At 38.0% G+C, this 15,166-nt stretch overlaps 1 protein-coding gene across 3 annotated transcripts in view; it reads left to right on the forward strand.

Annotated features, from left to right (window-relative positions):
• The window catches only part of Syne1 (spectrin repeat containing, nuclear envelope 1), a gene marked incomplete in the record, with an annotated part of 442,886 nt that overhangs the window by 344,069 nt on the left and 83,651 nt on the right, over positions 1-15,166 (forward strand). For all 3 annotated transcript variants that reach the window (XM_013517312.1, XM_013517313.1, XM_013517314.1), the window contains 9 exon segments: positions 1,627-1,800; positions 4,149-4,280; positions 4,933-5,129; positions 5,823-5,955; positions 6,297-6,479; positions 7,816-7,965; positions 8,517-8,693; positions 9,132-9,287; positions 14,953-15,108. In XM_013517312.1, coding sequence (XP_013372766.1) covers positions 1,627-1,800; positions 4,149-4,280; positions 4,933-5,129; positions 5,823-5,955; positions 6,297-6,479; positions 7,816-7,965; positions 8,517-8,693; positions 9,132-9,287; positions 14,953-15,108 — 1,458 coding nt within the window.

Genomic DNA, 15,166 nt, shown 5'->3' on the forward strand with positions numbered 1-15,166 from the left:
ACACACACACACACACACACACACACACACACACACACACACACGCCCCACATACATTTTTAGCAATGACTATTGAAAGTTTACCAACAGTCCAGAAAGCCCCTCAGGCTATAGGAATCCCCTGTCAGGAAACAAACAAACAAACAAACAAGCAAAGTACCACTGAATTATAGAGAGGCAATACATTCTACCATTATGTAGCTGTCTGGTAGCTAATAATGATAGGTTTGGGGGAAGGACTTTTTCCTCCTTGCCCTTTTTTCCAGAGATTTTTGTCCAAAATATTATGATTTATTAAAGTCTTATCAATTGGCTTAATACACATTGCTTTAAAGTCCACAGCTGGCTTTTCTAAAATCTGACCAGAGCAATAAAAGATCATTCTGAGTCATCCTAGAAGGGAAGCTAGGATCAGTGAGTAGCGATGACAAAGAAATAAAGCTGAACGATGACAAAGAAGAAGGAGGCTACTATGGGACAGAAATCCCTCTGGCCATGGTCAGTTCTGTCAGGGAGGTGGAGTTTGTAGAAGGAATTTCAGCTTTCATTGCACATTGTTCTAGATGATCTCTGAGGTCTCTTCCAATCTGAAGATAAAATGATAGTCTGTTAAAAATGATGAATGTAGCTTATGCTGCAGTATTGTTAGCAAGCACAAACATAGCCCTGCCATAGGGATTCAAGCACAGACAGAGCCTGTCACATAGATCCATGCCCCATCTCTGCCTTGTTGAGCTGTGTAATATGGGCAAGGTGCACAGATGTGTGTTCTTGTTTATAAAATGAGAGGTAACACTACCTATCTCACAGGGAGACAGAGTGGGGATAAGGATGACGTGAGTCAGATAAGGAGTCTTTGGGTGCCCAGCAAATAGTACCCACTCAGTTAGTATTGGCTGTTGTTCCTGGCGCTGGGCATAGGAAGTGGAGTAGGGCCTATCTCCATCCTCCAGGATCTATCATATGTAAAAAGTGACATTTCAAAAATGTGTATAGGATCATGCAAGGCCTGCAGTTCTGTTGCACTGAGATAAAATTTGCAGGCAATTAAAAGTATTTAATACAAAATTAAGTTATTAATACCAGTTAGGCTCTTCTTGACAGGAAGAAAAATAATCATGACACTTCAGAAGTTCAGAAATTAGGGCCTAGCTACAGAGGAAAGAAAGTCAGGGAATGTATCACCCACAAGTATCTTGAGAAGAAGGGTGTAAGAAGGGGCTGGCGAGGGGACATGGGAACTGTTTGCCACTGGTGTAGTGGGATTATTGAGACCGTGTCAGGGAAGTCAGGAGGGCCGGAGTGCAAGGGACACATATTAAGGGCAAGGAGATTTTTTAGAAGCTGGTCACGTAGGCAGAGCTTTGTCTTGGGGACATCATGTCTGCAGCACAGCTGTGTGTGTAGGCTAAATGGGGAGAGAAGAGGTCCGTTCAAGGCCCAGAGTGATAGTCTGTGCAGGAAGCGTGTACAGGCAGTGAGGTGCCTGAGTAAGACAAGAGAGGAGTAGAAGCCAAACGATACCATTGTATCACTGAGCTCCAACAGCTTGTGCATGGGAAGCAGTCTTTATCTTGAAGTCTATATGAATGAGTTGCTGACCTCTTTCTACCTGCAAAATGGCAGGAATACTTTCAGGGCCTGGAATCTCATATGATCTTGACAGAGACGCTCTTCAGAAAGATCATCAGCTTTGCAGTCCCGAAGGAAACCCAGTGCCATACGGACCTGATGGCTCAGGCATGTGCTGTGCTGAAGCGGGCACACAAGAAGGGTGTGGAGCTGGAGTACATCTTAGAGGTGAGGCTGCAGTGCAGCGTCCTCCCCTGCGAAGCAGACCCTCGGGAGGGATGTATTTAATCACACGCTCTGCCTCCTGGGACCTTGGGGCTGTGTGTGCTCCTGGCTCAGGACTGTGCTCTCCCCCTGGTTGTGTGGTCCCTTATTCTACTCATCATTTCCTCCTTCCATTTAAGTATTCTCTGTTCCATATTGTAAGTCAGCCAGGATACTGACTGCGGACAGCACATGAAGAGATATGAGGGTGTGATTTCAAGCTGAAAGAGGCCTAATTAAGAGCATGAAAAATGTGAAATATGCCCCTGGCTTTGCACCCAGTGCAAGTGCTCTTATTGCAAGATCTGTCACTAGGATCTAGACCTGTCACCGGAGCACAGATACCCGGGTCCAAGTCTTTGTACTCTGAAAACAGACAATGAAGAATCCATTTATTAGAAGACAAAGAACACTAGATGGAGATGAGAAAATCTGGGATCAGATCACAGAATCCACTTGTGGCATTCACCCTGGTTACAGGTCTGAGTTTGTTATCCTGCCTGTCACTAGAGGATACTGTGAAATCTCATCCTCATTCAATTGGGAAAAAGTTTGTAGGCCTCTGCTCTAAAGCCAGCCGGGCTTAGCTTCCCCATAAGCATATGACCTTGAAGACCAAACAGGTGCTCATTAGAGTGGCCATAGACCCCTTTGTAAATGTGAGGTCGTGTTGATACATGATATGGTTTATGTCTGTGTGTCCCCTCCAAAGCCTCATGCGACCATGGGGCAGGCTTTTAGAGTTAAATGATTGTGGGTGTGAGAGCTACACCCACCCTGGGGTGGATAGTTTGCATAAGTAAGGGAGAGCAAGAGGCTGCTTGAGGCATTCCTCCCCCATTCCACCCGGGTGTATGCTGGCAGCTTAGCTGTGTCTGTCACCATGAGCTGCAGCTCTCTGCCATGTTCCACTCTGCCTTGTAATCTGCCAAGTACGGACTGATACTTTCATGAACTGCAAGCGAAATAAACCTTTCCTTCCTTAATTTTGGGTGTCAGGTATTTTGTCCCAGCAGCGAGAAAAAAGTAACCAAGACAATACAACAGTCCACTTCTTTTTCATTCAATAACTAAATCAGTTGACCTGAACTGGTCTAGCTTTTTCATTACTCCTCTATCCCACAAAAGTTTCAGGGGTTACATTTCTCTCCCTTTTCTTGCCCTTCCTATCTACCCCGCCGACATGGCCACCCTTACGTGGATTACCTATAGCTCATATTTACACTTTTATATATCTGTCTTCTTCCATGAACCAACATTATCATAGTTAGGTAACTCCACAAACTCCAGACATGGCATGCCCCAATGTATGACACAATTGGAGAGAAGTTGTAATATTTCAAATCCTGGTAGTAACAATTACTGTTTAGTGATACATCAGCCTTCCCACTAGGTATATTACATTTATATGGATCCACCCACCGTGGGATATGCTGTGAATCTCTCGCATAAGAATGAATCCAGGAGCAGTATCTTGCCATAGCACATGATTAATTGGTAGCAGAGTCAGCAGTTACACCACACCTGTCTGGCTTCGTTGGCTGAAATGTACATTTCTTAATGCCATCCTCCTGGCCACATCATTTAAATTGCAACTTCATCAAGCACACACTGGGAACTCCCTCACTCCCTACTCAGCACAATTGAATTCCTCCATAGCTCAAGAACTCTTTAGAAACCATGAAATTTATTCTTTGCTTGCCAGTTTCTAGTTTACTGTGTATTGCCTGTCTCCCCTCACTAGAATGCCTTTATTTTTCTCATGCATTCTGTTTTATTCACTGCCAGATCCCTAGGCCTCCAACAGGGCATAGCAATAGGTACTTAGGTTTGAAAAAACATGGATCATTACTATTATGTCCAGTTGTCACTCTTCCTGAAGATTAAAGTAAATATACATGGGAAAACAAAACCTGCTGACCTTTGCTATACATGACTGGAAAATATTCAAACTTATATTTAAAGTCTTTTCCAGTTTCAAGTAAAACAACATCTGAATTTAGGAGTAACTGATTTGGAATTTTTCTTTAGTACAAAAAGATATATATTCTACGAAAGAAATGAAGTTCAGCCACTTAGCCATTGTCATACAGCTGGTAGGCTGCAGTACTAATACCCATTCACAACGTTTTTAAGGGTCACCATCTGATTCTTTGCTTTAAAGCCATTTTTCCTTCCCAAAGCAAACCCCAACCTAAACATTCCCAACACTACTTGAAATAGACCCTGACGAGAGCATATTTTGTGCACAAGCAGAAGTGTTCTTCCCTAAGGAGGACTGTTTAGCTCACAGACTAACATTGCACCTCTAGACTTGGTCCCATCTGGATGAGGACCGGCAGGAGCTCAGCAGACAGCTGGAAGTGGTGGAAAACAGCATCCCGAGTGTGGGCCTGGTGGAGGAGAGTGAAGACAGGCTCATCGAACGGACCAGCCTCTACCAGGTCAGGGTCCCCAGGGCATCTTGGTATTAGGAGTGGCTATGTTTCCTTTAAAAACTTTCTAGTAGTATGAATAGAATCTAAATAAACTTGTGATAAAATGTTGTATTACCTATTTTTACTTCTCTTCAAAGTAAGGACATTGTTACAAACAGATAGATTGTGTTGTGTTATTTAGAGTAGAACACTGTTTTTCTTAAGTCTTGGGCTGGGAGTGTAGCCAGTGGGAGAGCACTTGTCTAGTACGCATGAGGCCCTGGATTTGATCTCCAGAACTGCACAAAAAAATATTTTTTATATAAGAGCCCTTTTTTAAGATCTTTCCAATTATTTTCACTAAGTCTTCATAAAGCATTTTCTGGAATTTATGCTGGTATATTACACTATTCTTGAAATAATTAAGTTTAGCAGTTTTAATTAAATATTAATTAAAACCTAAAAATATTGCCAACAAAATGAAAAGGAGAACATCTATACTCTGACAGAGAGGAACTATTATGAACTATTTTCAAGTCTTCAATGTTGTGCGAGTGTAAATAGTTTATGTTTGAATAATGGATGATGGGAACATTGTGGATGCCAGAAAAAAATTACAATTCTCAAAGCCAAAGAACACACTATTCAAACTTTTAACCCATATTGTCAATCATTTTAGCATTTAAAATCCGGCCTCAATGAATACCAGCCCAAGCTGTACCAAGTATTAGATGATGGAAAACGACTTCTGATATCTGTCAGCTGCTCAGATCTAGAAAGCCAACTAAACCAACTTGGAGAGCGCTGGCTAAGTAACACTAATAAAGTGTCTAAGGAACTTCACAGACTGGAAACAATATTGAAACACTGGACCAGGTAATAGCATGGTTATCTTGTATATTTTAATAATTGCTGCAGTGTATTGAGACTACTGGGTAACGGACTTGGAAAAGATATACACATTTGGAAAATAAAGACAAACAGAAAGTCCACAGTTGTATGCTTACATTTTTGTGTGTACATGTAGTTAAGCTGGGCAGGAAGACAGTTGCACACTGAAACTTACCTTTGTTTGAGTTCACCCTTCTTTGCCTAATGACTGTACCGAGGTGGTCAGTAAAACCTTAGAAGTAGAGGAAGAAGAGAAAATGTTGATTAAGGGGAACTTCTCAAGGGCAACGGGAAGTTTTTGAAGGAGGTGGATGGTTGATTTTATGTGATGAAGTACTCTCTTATTTCAAAGAGCTTTTATAAACATCTACTATTTCTAAGAATCAGTGTGAAGGAAGAGAAATGTACTTGTTTTTGTTTGCTTTCAAGTTATAGATGGGAAAGCAGAAACAGACACAGACTTGGTCAAGGTGTAAATATTAAGAGACAGTTTCAGAGGGCCAACCTAGTGCAGTTTTCTTCTAAACCTAAGAAGCGCAAGGTTGTGAGTTCGATTCCCGGTACTGGAAAAGAAAACCCAAAAAAAAAAAAAAAAACAAAAAAAAACAACTCTTGGCATGACTGAGCAGAAGACAGGGGTTGGGTGTTCACTTAATTGATTCGTTAATATACTTACAGATATCAAAGCGAATCTGCAGATCTAATTCACTGGTTACAGTCTGCAAAAGACAGGCTAATATTTTGGACTCAGCAATCTGTAACGGTCCCACAAGAACTGGAAATGGTCCGTGATCATCTAAATGCTTTCCTGGTAAGTCTGATGATCTAAGGCATTTGACTCGATTTTGTGGTTTTAGGCCAGTAATGCATAACCCATAGGGAATCACTGTGACAGACACTGAATTTCTTATGCACACTGATAGGGCTCACCTCTGCTTATGCTCAACATGATCTCTTTCCAATAATTTTCAAGTAATGGTTGGCCTTCATTTGAGTGCTACAGTGTGCTGATTTCACTCACCTCTGGAGATCCCAGCCTAGCACTTCCTTGAAGATACTGAGGAAGCTTGTCCTATGCATTAAGTTGATCTCTATACTCAAATGAAAGGTCTGGCTACATAATCCTAATTTGAATAGTGCTGCTTCTTTTAGGAGTTTTCTAAAGAAGTGGATGCTAAATCTTCCCTGAAATCATCTGTTCTGAGCACTGGAAATCAGCTTCTTCGATTGAAGAAGGTGGACACAGCTGCCCTACGCTCTGAGTTGTCCCACATTGATGGCCAGTGGATGGACCTCCTGGCAAATATTCCAGCTGTCCAGGAAAAGCTCCACCAGGTATGGAAGTGAGGACTAGTTTAGTTGGTAGTAACTAATTTAAACCATATTAAACATAAAACTGTATTAACTTACTTTTGCTCATAAATTTAAAGCAGCTCTCCCTCAGAAATTTGCCTTCTCTTCCTCACATTGTATTATATAGTAAAAATGAACCATTCTACAGAGCCCTATTCAGATAGCACTACTTCCAAGAGCTGCTTTAATATGTGTATGCATTGGAATCTTTGGCTTTGTGTAAAACAATTTTCTAATGGGTATGATGTGAGCAATTATATAAAGTGAGTAGCTACAAAGAATCATGATATATTATGGTAAAAGGTCTATTGTTTCACCTACAAGAGAACAACTGGAATTGAGTAAATGTAGGTACAGTCATACGGCATTTATCAACAGGGATCCATTCTGTGAAATAGGTCTCTGGCCATTTTGTCATCATCATAGAGTATATTCACGTGAACCAAGATATCTACAATGTCAGCCGGGGAATATAACAACAACCATGATATATGTCAACAACTGAAACGTTATTATTCAGTGCGTGACATACTCCTCTTCTCTGGACTGTGCCTCACTCCCCTGCAATCCCAGATCGTTTTATCATTTTTCTCTCCCTATCATCACTGTTTATCGTGTATGGTAACTGTGTTTAGTGTACACACCCCCTCTCTCTTCATCAGCAGTTGTACATTCCTAGAGCTGGACAAATATCTTATGTTCATCTCTCCCTTTCAGCACCATGTTAGGAGTTGATCTATAAATATTTTAAATGACTGCCTGTATTCTTACAAGTCTCGTGATATATATGTTCATAAATGTGTGATATATTAAGTAAAATTCAGAAGTCAGTATATTTCAGTTAAAGACTCAAGAAGTTGGCTTTGCTCTTAGGAATAAATATGAGTGCCAAAAAATCTAGAAAGTGATAGCTTGTAATGTGGTAGTTTTCTTCTTCCTTTTAACGTTCCTGAGTCATAATACACAGAGATTTTTACAAGATAATTAATAAAATACATCTGTTGACTGTTTTGTAGGTTAGTTTTTTAAAAATCATAAAACTAGCTATAAAATAAGAACAATATTTTCTTCTTGCTGGTGTTTTGACTAATTAGTTAATATTTATATAACGTTTACAGTAGTAGATGTCAAGTGAACATAAGATGACTGGTATTGTTCAGTGTTTGCCTGGTGTTTCAAGCTTCTAAGATCTAAAATATGTCACTAAGAAACAATATTTCTATTGCTACTTTAGTAAGAATTACAGTAGTGTTCTTATGTGATCAGAAATTGGATTTGGATTGAATACTGGGACTTACTCTGTCTCTAACTTGGCCAGCTCCAAATGGATAAGCTGTCTTCCCGCCATGCCATTTCTGAAGTCATGAGTTGGATTTCTTTAATGGAAAGTGTTATTCAGAAGGATGAGGAGGATATAAAGAATGCCATAGGTTACAAAGCAATCCATAAATACCTTCAGAAGTACAAGGTAATTAATACTCTATATTTTAAATTTTTCATGTGGTTAGGGTATTTTATTTGAAAGAACTCAAAAACTCAACTTCTGGAATTCAGGTCTTGGGATATATATATTCCATACACGATGATCAGATAGGAATTCAGAAGCAGGAAAACTGCCTCCCTCGTTGTAGCCCTAGAAAGCTTGTCCAGTGTTGAGAACAACTTTGTTATTTGAGAAGTAATAGAAGTGAAAAAAGACATATTATAATTTATAAATATTATAAACATTATATGATGGGTGACATAAATATATGATGGGTGACATATAAATATAATTGCACCAGTTCTGCATCTTCTGCCTAAATATATGCATATGTGTGTTTATATAATGTGTACATATCTATGTTTGACTTCTGAAAACAGTAGTCCATGGGGATAAACACAAATTGTCCCATTTGGACAAAGTCATAGAAATGCTAATAGTGGTATTAAGGTGATCTAAGGTTTTCCAACTCCTGGTAAGATAAGATGTTTCTGCACCCCACCTTGTTTTCTTACTTCCCCCGTCTCTTTCCTTAGGGTTTTAAGATAGACATCAACTGTAAGCAGTTAACAGTTGATTTCGTGAACCAGTCTGTGCTACAAATCAGCAGTCAAGATGTGGAAAGTAAGCGGAGTGATAAGACCGATTTTGCTGAGCAGCTTGGAGCGATGAATAAAAGTTGGCAAATCCTGCAAGGTCTAGTGACTGAAAAGGTAAGCCAGGTGTCCCACTACTGCCCATTTTTACCAGAAGCCCTGGAGCAGGCACATTCTGCTGGGAAGACTCACTTCACATGCAGCGTGGCTACATGGGGCACAAGAGGGCTACTAGTCATCCCGCTGAAGCTTGGCTCTAAATTTTCTTTAGTCCCCTCACTTTCTCTTTGTATATTTCATGGGTTTTTTTTTTTTTTTTTTTTAAGTTTTTAAAGATACCTCTTCATTTCTCTTGCCTTGGTTTTAATTCTTTCTTGTTTACCAATTACAGTCATGGATTCATGCTTGATAAAATTAATTTCTCCGATTGTATATACCATGGACTGTAATTTAGGAAGTCTTCACTGGGGAGGTAACACTGGCTAGAACAAGTCACCTGCCACTGATTGCCTTTTAAAATAAAATTGCAAATTTCATTTCCTTATATTTGTTCAGATCCAGCTGTTGGAAGGCTTATTGGAATCTTGGTCAGAATATGAAAATAATGTACAGTGCCTGAAAACTTGGTTTGAAACCCAAGAAAAGAGATTGAAACAACAACATCAGATTGGAGACCAGGTTTCCGTTCAGAATGCACTGAAAGACTGTCAGGTAACTGGCCCAGGAGGCTCACAAACACTTCCCTTTCGCAATCTCTTTTTTTGTTGTTGTTGTTGTTTGTTTTTTTTCTGCTACCGGAAATTGAACTCACAACCTCGTGCTTGCCAGGCAGGCACTGTGCTGCTGAGCTATATCCCCAGCCCCACAATCTCATGTATAAGCTCAAAGAGTTCTCAGAGCTGTGAGCCAAAGAACTTTCAAAACTTGCACTTGATAACAAATTATGTGGCTAGCAGGTTTTTCTCAACGTGTTTTTTCCAGCTGCTTTTATTTATTTATTTACTTATTTATTTATTTATTTATTTATTTTTGAGACAGAGTATCACTATATATAGTTCACACTAGCCTTGAACTCACTGTGTACGCAGGCTGGCCTCGAACTTGCAATGATCCCCTTGCCTCAGCCTCCCAAATGCTGCAATTACATGCGTGTACCACCCAGTTTAGCTGATAATTGTGCTACTAATTTCCATTAGTTCACTGAAAGGAACAGTTAGTGTTTCTATTGTTTGATCATCTTGCATGCCTGTATCTGGTAATCTAAACAACTACTTTGAAGATAACAATATGCAATATAATAACAACTATTGTTAATTTCCTATCATCTTGTTTTGAACTTCTGTATTGTTTTTGTTTTTTTAATCTTTAAAATTAAAAAAAGTGAAATTATGCCAAATTTTCAACATACTCATAAGTAGAGAGAAATGCAGTAAATCCTACATACTGATCACTAAATCATCAGAGATTTAAAACTATAAGATTTTAGATACATTCACCTGATTTCTCTCTTTTCTTAAAAGTGTCATAGTACATCCCAGAGGTCATGTCATTTTATCCCTAGACACTATAATACACATCTTTGAAATGGATATTTTCTTATGTGACCATAATATTACCACAAAAATTAATAATGATTTAGTATTATCTCACATTCAAGCCATAATCACATTTCCTGAATTGTTTTTTTAAATTCTTTAAATTCAAAATAAAATTACAGTGTCTGCATACTATATTAACTCATTAGAGTTCTTAAGTCTGTAACATTTTCTGATACAACTAACTTGTTGCAGAAACTGGGCTGATCTCACATTCTGCACCAGCCCTATCAGGTCTTTTCCATACAGTGTCACTTCACTGCTTCTCTGCTCTGTGCTTCCCGTAAGTGGAGAGCTCCAGAGACTTGCTTGGGTTCCAGTTCTACTCTTGGGTAAATACTTCCTGGGTGACAGTGTTCCTTCCTGTTCTGTCCCATAGGGAAGCTCATGGGGGCTCAGCCCTTTAGAGCTGAGAGCCAAGGGTTCGGGTGGAATGATCGCATTCCATGTTTTCCAGCGACCTTGCAGCACATAATTTCCTCACATATCCTTATATATATAAAAAACAAATGTGAGCTCTTCCTGTTAATGCTGTAATAAAAATCATTTTTAAAAAGTGCAATACTTTTCACTGTGTTGCAGATTAGCTATGACTGTTCTTTTATATTGTATACTGCAAAAGCTCCTTCCCCCAAATCTTGTTTTCTATTTTAGATTTCAAAAAGAAAAGACTTGAGTAAAAATCTCCTCTCCAATCAGTGTATTTCCTTTTTGGGACACATATAATGAGAGAGCTTATATTTAAGCACTCACTCAGAGACATAAGGTTTGGAAAAGGACAATAACATGCTCTGAAGGCTGGGCCCCCTGGCTAACGGATCATAGTTAAAAAGATGCAAAAAATGGCAAAGAGAAACATCCAATAGGAAAGTGCTTTTAAATAATTTTTTTTTTGAGACAGGTCTCACTATGTAGTTCAGGCTGGCCTTGAACTCACTATGTATTTTAGTCTGGCTTGAAGTTCACAGCAATCCACCTGCTTCAGCCTCCAAAGTGCTGGGATTATAGACATGAGCCACCATGCTGAGCATTAATCATTTTTAAAATGCTTCACATCAGAAGAGGGATATATAAGAGCCTAAAGACCAAAACTGTACATCAGCTAGTCTCATTACATTTCCAATTTTCCAAGGGCCAGTAGTAGTTTTAATTTAGGCCATAAATCCTAACATCTACAAATAAGCCAGATTGTCAAAAATTTATTCGTAAGGATGAAAAGTCGTATCTTCTATTGTTTTCTTTTTTTCTTTTAAAGAGAATTTTTAAAAAAACAATAAAATGATACAGAATTTCAAAAAAGATGATAGGAAATTAACAATGGTTGTTATATCGCATATTGTTATCTTCAAATTAGTTGCTCAGAGTACCAGATTAAAAAGATGTGTTATTTTTATACAATGGAGCATTATTGAGCTATAAAGAAAGATAAACTCGAGGCTTTTGTAGGTAAATGGATGCAACTAGAGTCTGTACTCATAAGTGAAATAAGTCAGGTCCACGTGTGTAAGCATCGTATTGTCTCCCTCGTGTAAGAGCCTGAAAGAGTAAATAAAATCTGAAAGATACAATAGATATTGTGAAAGGGAAAGAAACTGCTCGAAAGGAAAAACCAACTGGGATGGGGGAAAGGAGAAAAGAAAGAAAGAAGGAAGGGAAAAAAAATATCTACAAGATAGCTAAAATAATTGTATTACTAATTTCTATTGGTTTATTGAAAGGAACAGTTAATGCTTAATTGTCTGATCAATTTTGCCTGCCTGTTTCTGTTGTTTTAAAGATTTCCACTAGTTGTAAAGAGCAGTTCTCAGGTTAGTATTAGCAAGGTTAGTATTTCATTGTTTCATTATTGGGATGATTTGATATTGGAAGGCTGAAATACTGCGATAATATAACTTCTCTTTGTTTCTTTTCTCTCTCCTTTTCTTCTTGTCTATTTTTAAATTTTCTTTAATGCACTTTTCTTGCCACTTTCCCTTTGTTTCTTTTCCTATGTGTGTCTTCTGTGTATTAGAGACAGATTACTATCTGGAAAATATTACAGAAGTTTGGCCAAGTTGCACCACTCCCAGGACCTAAGCTTCAGTCTCCCAGGGGATCAGTTCAGGCACTGTTCAGAGAGAAAGCCTATATGGTGATTTAAAGAAGTCTATATTAATATCATTTTACAATTTCAAATGAAAAGTCACTTCTTTGAAACAAAGTCATGGAAAGAAAGTTACCACGCCATTACTTTGACACCATAAATTACAATGGCCTAACTGGCAGGTTCTATTTGGCATTACCACAAACCTTGATAAAATTTATTGTCATTTTTGAGAAGTTGTTCCTTTGGACCAAAGTGTAAAATTCAAGCCAGCATACTTAAATCAGCGACTGGATTCAGGCTGAATTTTGTTTAAAAAAACTTGAATATTTGTCCAGTCTTTTAGAGGTGATTTATTAATTTAAAGCAACATAAAAACTGATATTTATGAGTTAAACCAAGTTGAGAATGATTTATTGTAACAAAAATGTTAGGTTGACCTTTCCCTTCATTGATCAGAAGCAGAATAATCTTTTCATTATTACTGAAAGGAAAGGAAAACACACCTTTATTTTACAAAAAGTATATTTCAATTCTGGTCCCTTCCTGGATTTTGCTCTTATGCAAGGATACATGTACAGGACATTATTAAAGAGAAGAGTATCTTTTTAATATTTTTCACTGAAAATAGTTAACACCTATGGATAAATGAGGATAAAATTAACTTTATAATAGGTAAATCTTAGAATCATATTGACAAGATTATTTAGGGTTATTTATTGTGCATCAAAATAGCAATAAATACATTATATATTATTTATCAAATGTAAATCAGGAATATGATGTATGGCTGTCTGTTTTTATAGTAATGAGAAAATTTGTAAAAGGTAATGTTAATTATATTTTCTATATTACATAAAGAACCTACAGTTCCAGTAATCACTAATTCCTTCTCTAGTAATTGTCAAGGAAGTGATAATATTGACAGAATTATAAAGTAGAAATGAGAGAATAGGCCAGGTATGGTGGCACACACCTGTAATCCCAGCACTTGGGAGGCTGAGGCAGGAGGATCCTCGTGAGTTTGAGACCAGCCTGAGCTGCAAAGTGAGCTCAAGGAAATGCCTGAATTTCTAATTAACTGCATCCAGACAAAAATAGCTTAGTGGTTGTTTAGGAGAAAAAAGGATAAATTTACTCTGAAATATAAATATGGCAAACTGCTAAGTGGCTGAATATAATATCTTATATTTGGTTAGTTTTTGACAGATCAAAGATAATTGAATGTACATTTACCTAACTTTATATCTTTACGTAAGCAGAAAATATTTTATTGTCCTTATTTTATAAATGAGGTAGAGAGAGATAAGAGTTGAACCACAACAGAAGGCGTTGAAAGATACGAATAAAAGGCATACAATTTGTAATTAACATAGCAAGCCAGGTGTGGCAGCACGTGCCTGTAATCCCGGCATTCAAGAGGCTGAGGCAGGAGGATCATTGTAAATTCAAGGCCAGCCTAGGCTACAAAGTGAGCTCAAGGCCAGCCTGAGCTGCATAGTGGGATCCTGTCTTAAAAAAAAAAAAAAAAAAAAAAAAAAAAAGGAATTAACATAGCAGATACTAGACTCAGCACTGACACCGTATCACCTTACATATGTGGATCATGAAAAGGGGTGGAAGTCATTTTTGCATAATTGAGACTTTACCCAAACTTAAAAGTATTTTTGAGACTTTCTCTCTTCTAACCTCCAGGACCTTCAGCAGTATTTTTCCTTCCAAAAGTGCATCTGAATCTAGGAACATAACTGCCTCTTAATACTTGGCTAATTTTAACTCTCAGTGTGGGATTTACACCTCTGCACAGTTTAGGTTCAGCAAGTTCACCTCCTGCATGGGTCCGGGAGTCAGGAGGTTGAAAGTGCTTAGGTTTTATGCCCCCTCTGGCCCTCACTAGCTCTGTGACCTCACCCGGTTTGGATAACTTGATCTTCCATATATTTATCCGTTAAATGTTCATATCTGTCTCAGCCTGCTTTATGGAGCTTCATATTTTAAAATGGCATTAAATATATCTGTTGGATTATGACTGTCATATGGGAGATCTTTTCCTCATCTTATTTTTCTTTCTTGAGCATTTCATCTGATAGTTATAAATGCACATCCTGAAGAAAATGAAGATTTGAGTCAAAGAAAAACCTCTAACCTTTCGGAATCACATATAATCATAGTATTTTAGAAAGAAAGGGAAGGTAATGGAAATTCTTTCTCAACCTTCTGATTCCTCATCTGAAGAGACTGAGACCTAGTGGACATTTTTCACTTATCCAAAGCAACACAATAGCAGCAGAAATATTTCCGGACCTCAAACACTACTCTATCATATTTCTTCCAAGCAGATAGGCTGGGTAGCTTTTGAAATACCAAATGGTAATAGGACTTTTAAAATCATTTTACCATTTCTGACATATTTTTCCTTGTAACTTTTTAAAAAAAAAGATTATATGATGCCATTTCTTTTTCTAGTAGATAATCAGATTTTACATTTTTTAAGTTATGTTATTTCTCCACTAGATTAGGAAAGACTTATTTTTTTTTGCATTTAGATGTAGGAAGAAATATTACTGTGTGGAGATCCTTTTTTGAGAATGGTAATCATTGGATTCACAGTAGGTTTTTAGTACCCAAAACTATCATAGCTCAATTCCAGAGCTCTATAATAGAACAATTTTAAATGATTATTTTTTAAATCTTTCAGGATCTTGAAGATTTGATTAAAGCAAAAGAGAAAGAAGTAGAGAAAATCGAGCAGAATGGGCTTGCTCTGATTCAGAACAAGAAAGAAGAAGTGTCTGGCTCCGTCCTGAGCACGCTGCGGGAGCTCAACCAGGCCTGGGCGAATTTAGAGCACATGGTAATGTTGCTGATGGAGCGCAGCTCCAAGGCTGTTTGCTAGCTCTTGTCCAGTCTCC

This window comes from Chinchilla lanigera, unplaced genomic scaffold (genome assembly GCF_000276665.1).
Source record: "Chinchilla lanigera isolate Chin_1 unplaced genomic scaffold, ChiLan1.0 scaffold00038, whole genome shotgun sequence".
Lineage (NCBI taxonomy): Eukaryota > Metazoa > Chordata > Mammalia > Rodentia > Chinchillidae > Chinchilla > Chinchilla lanigera.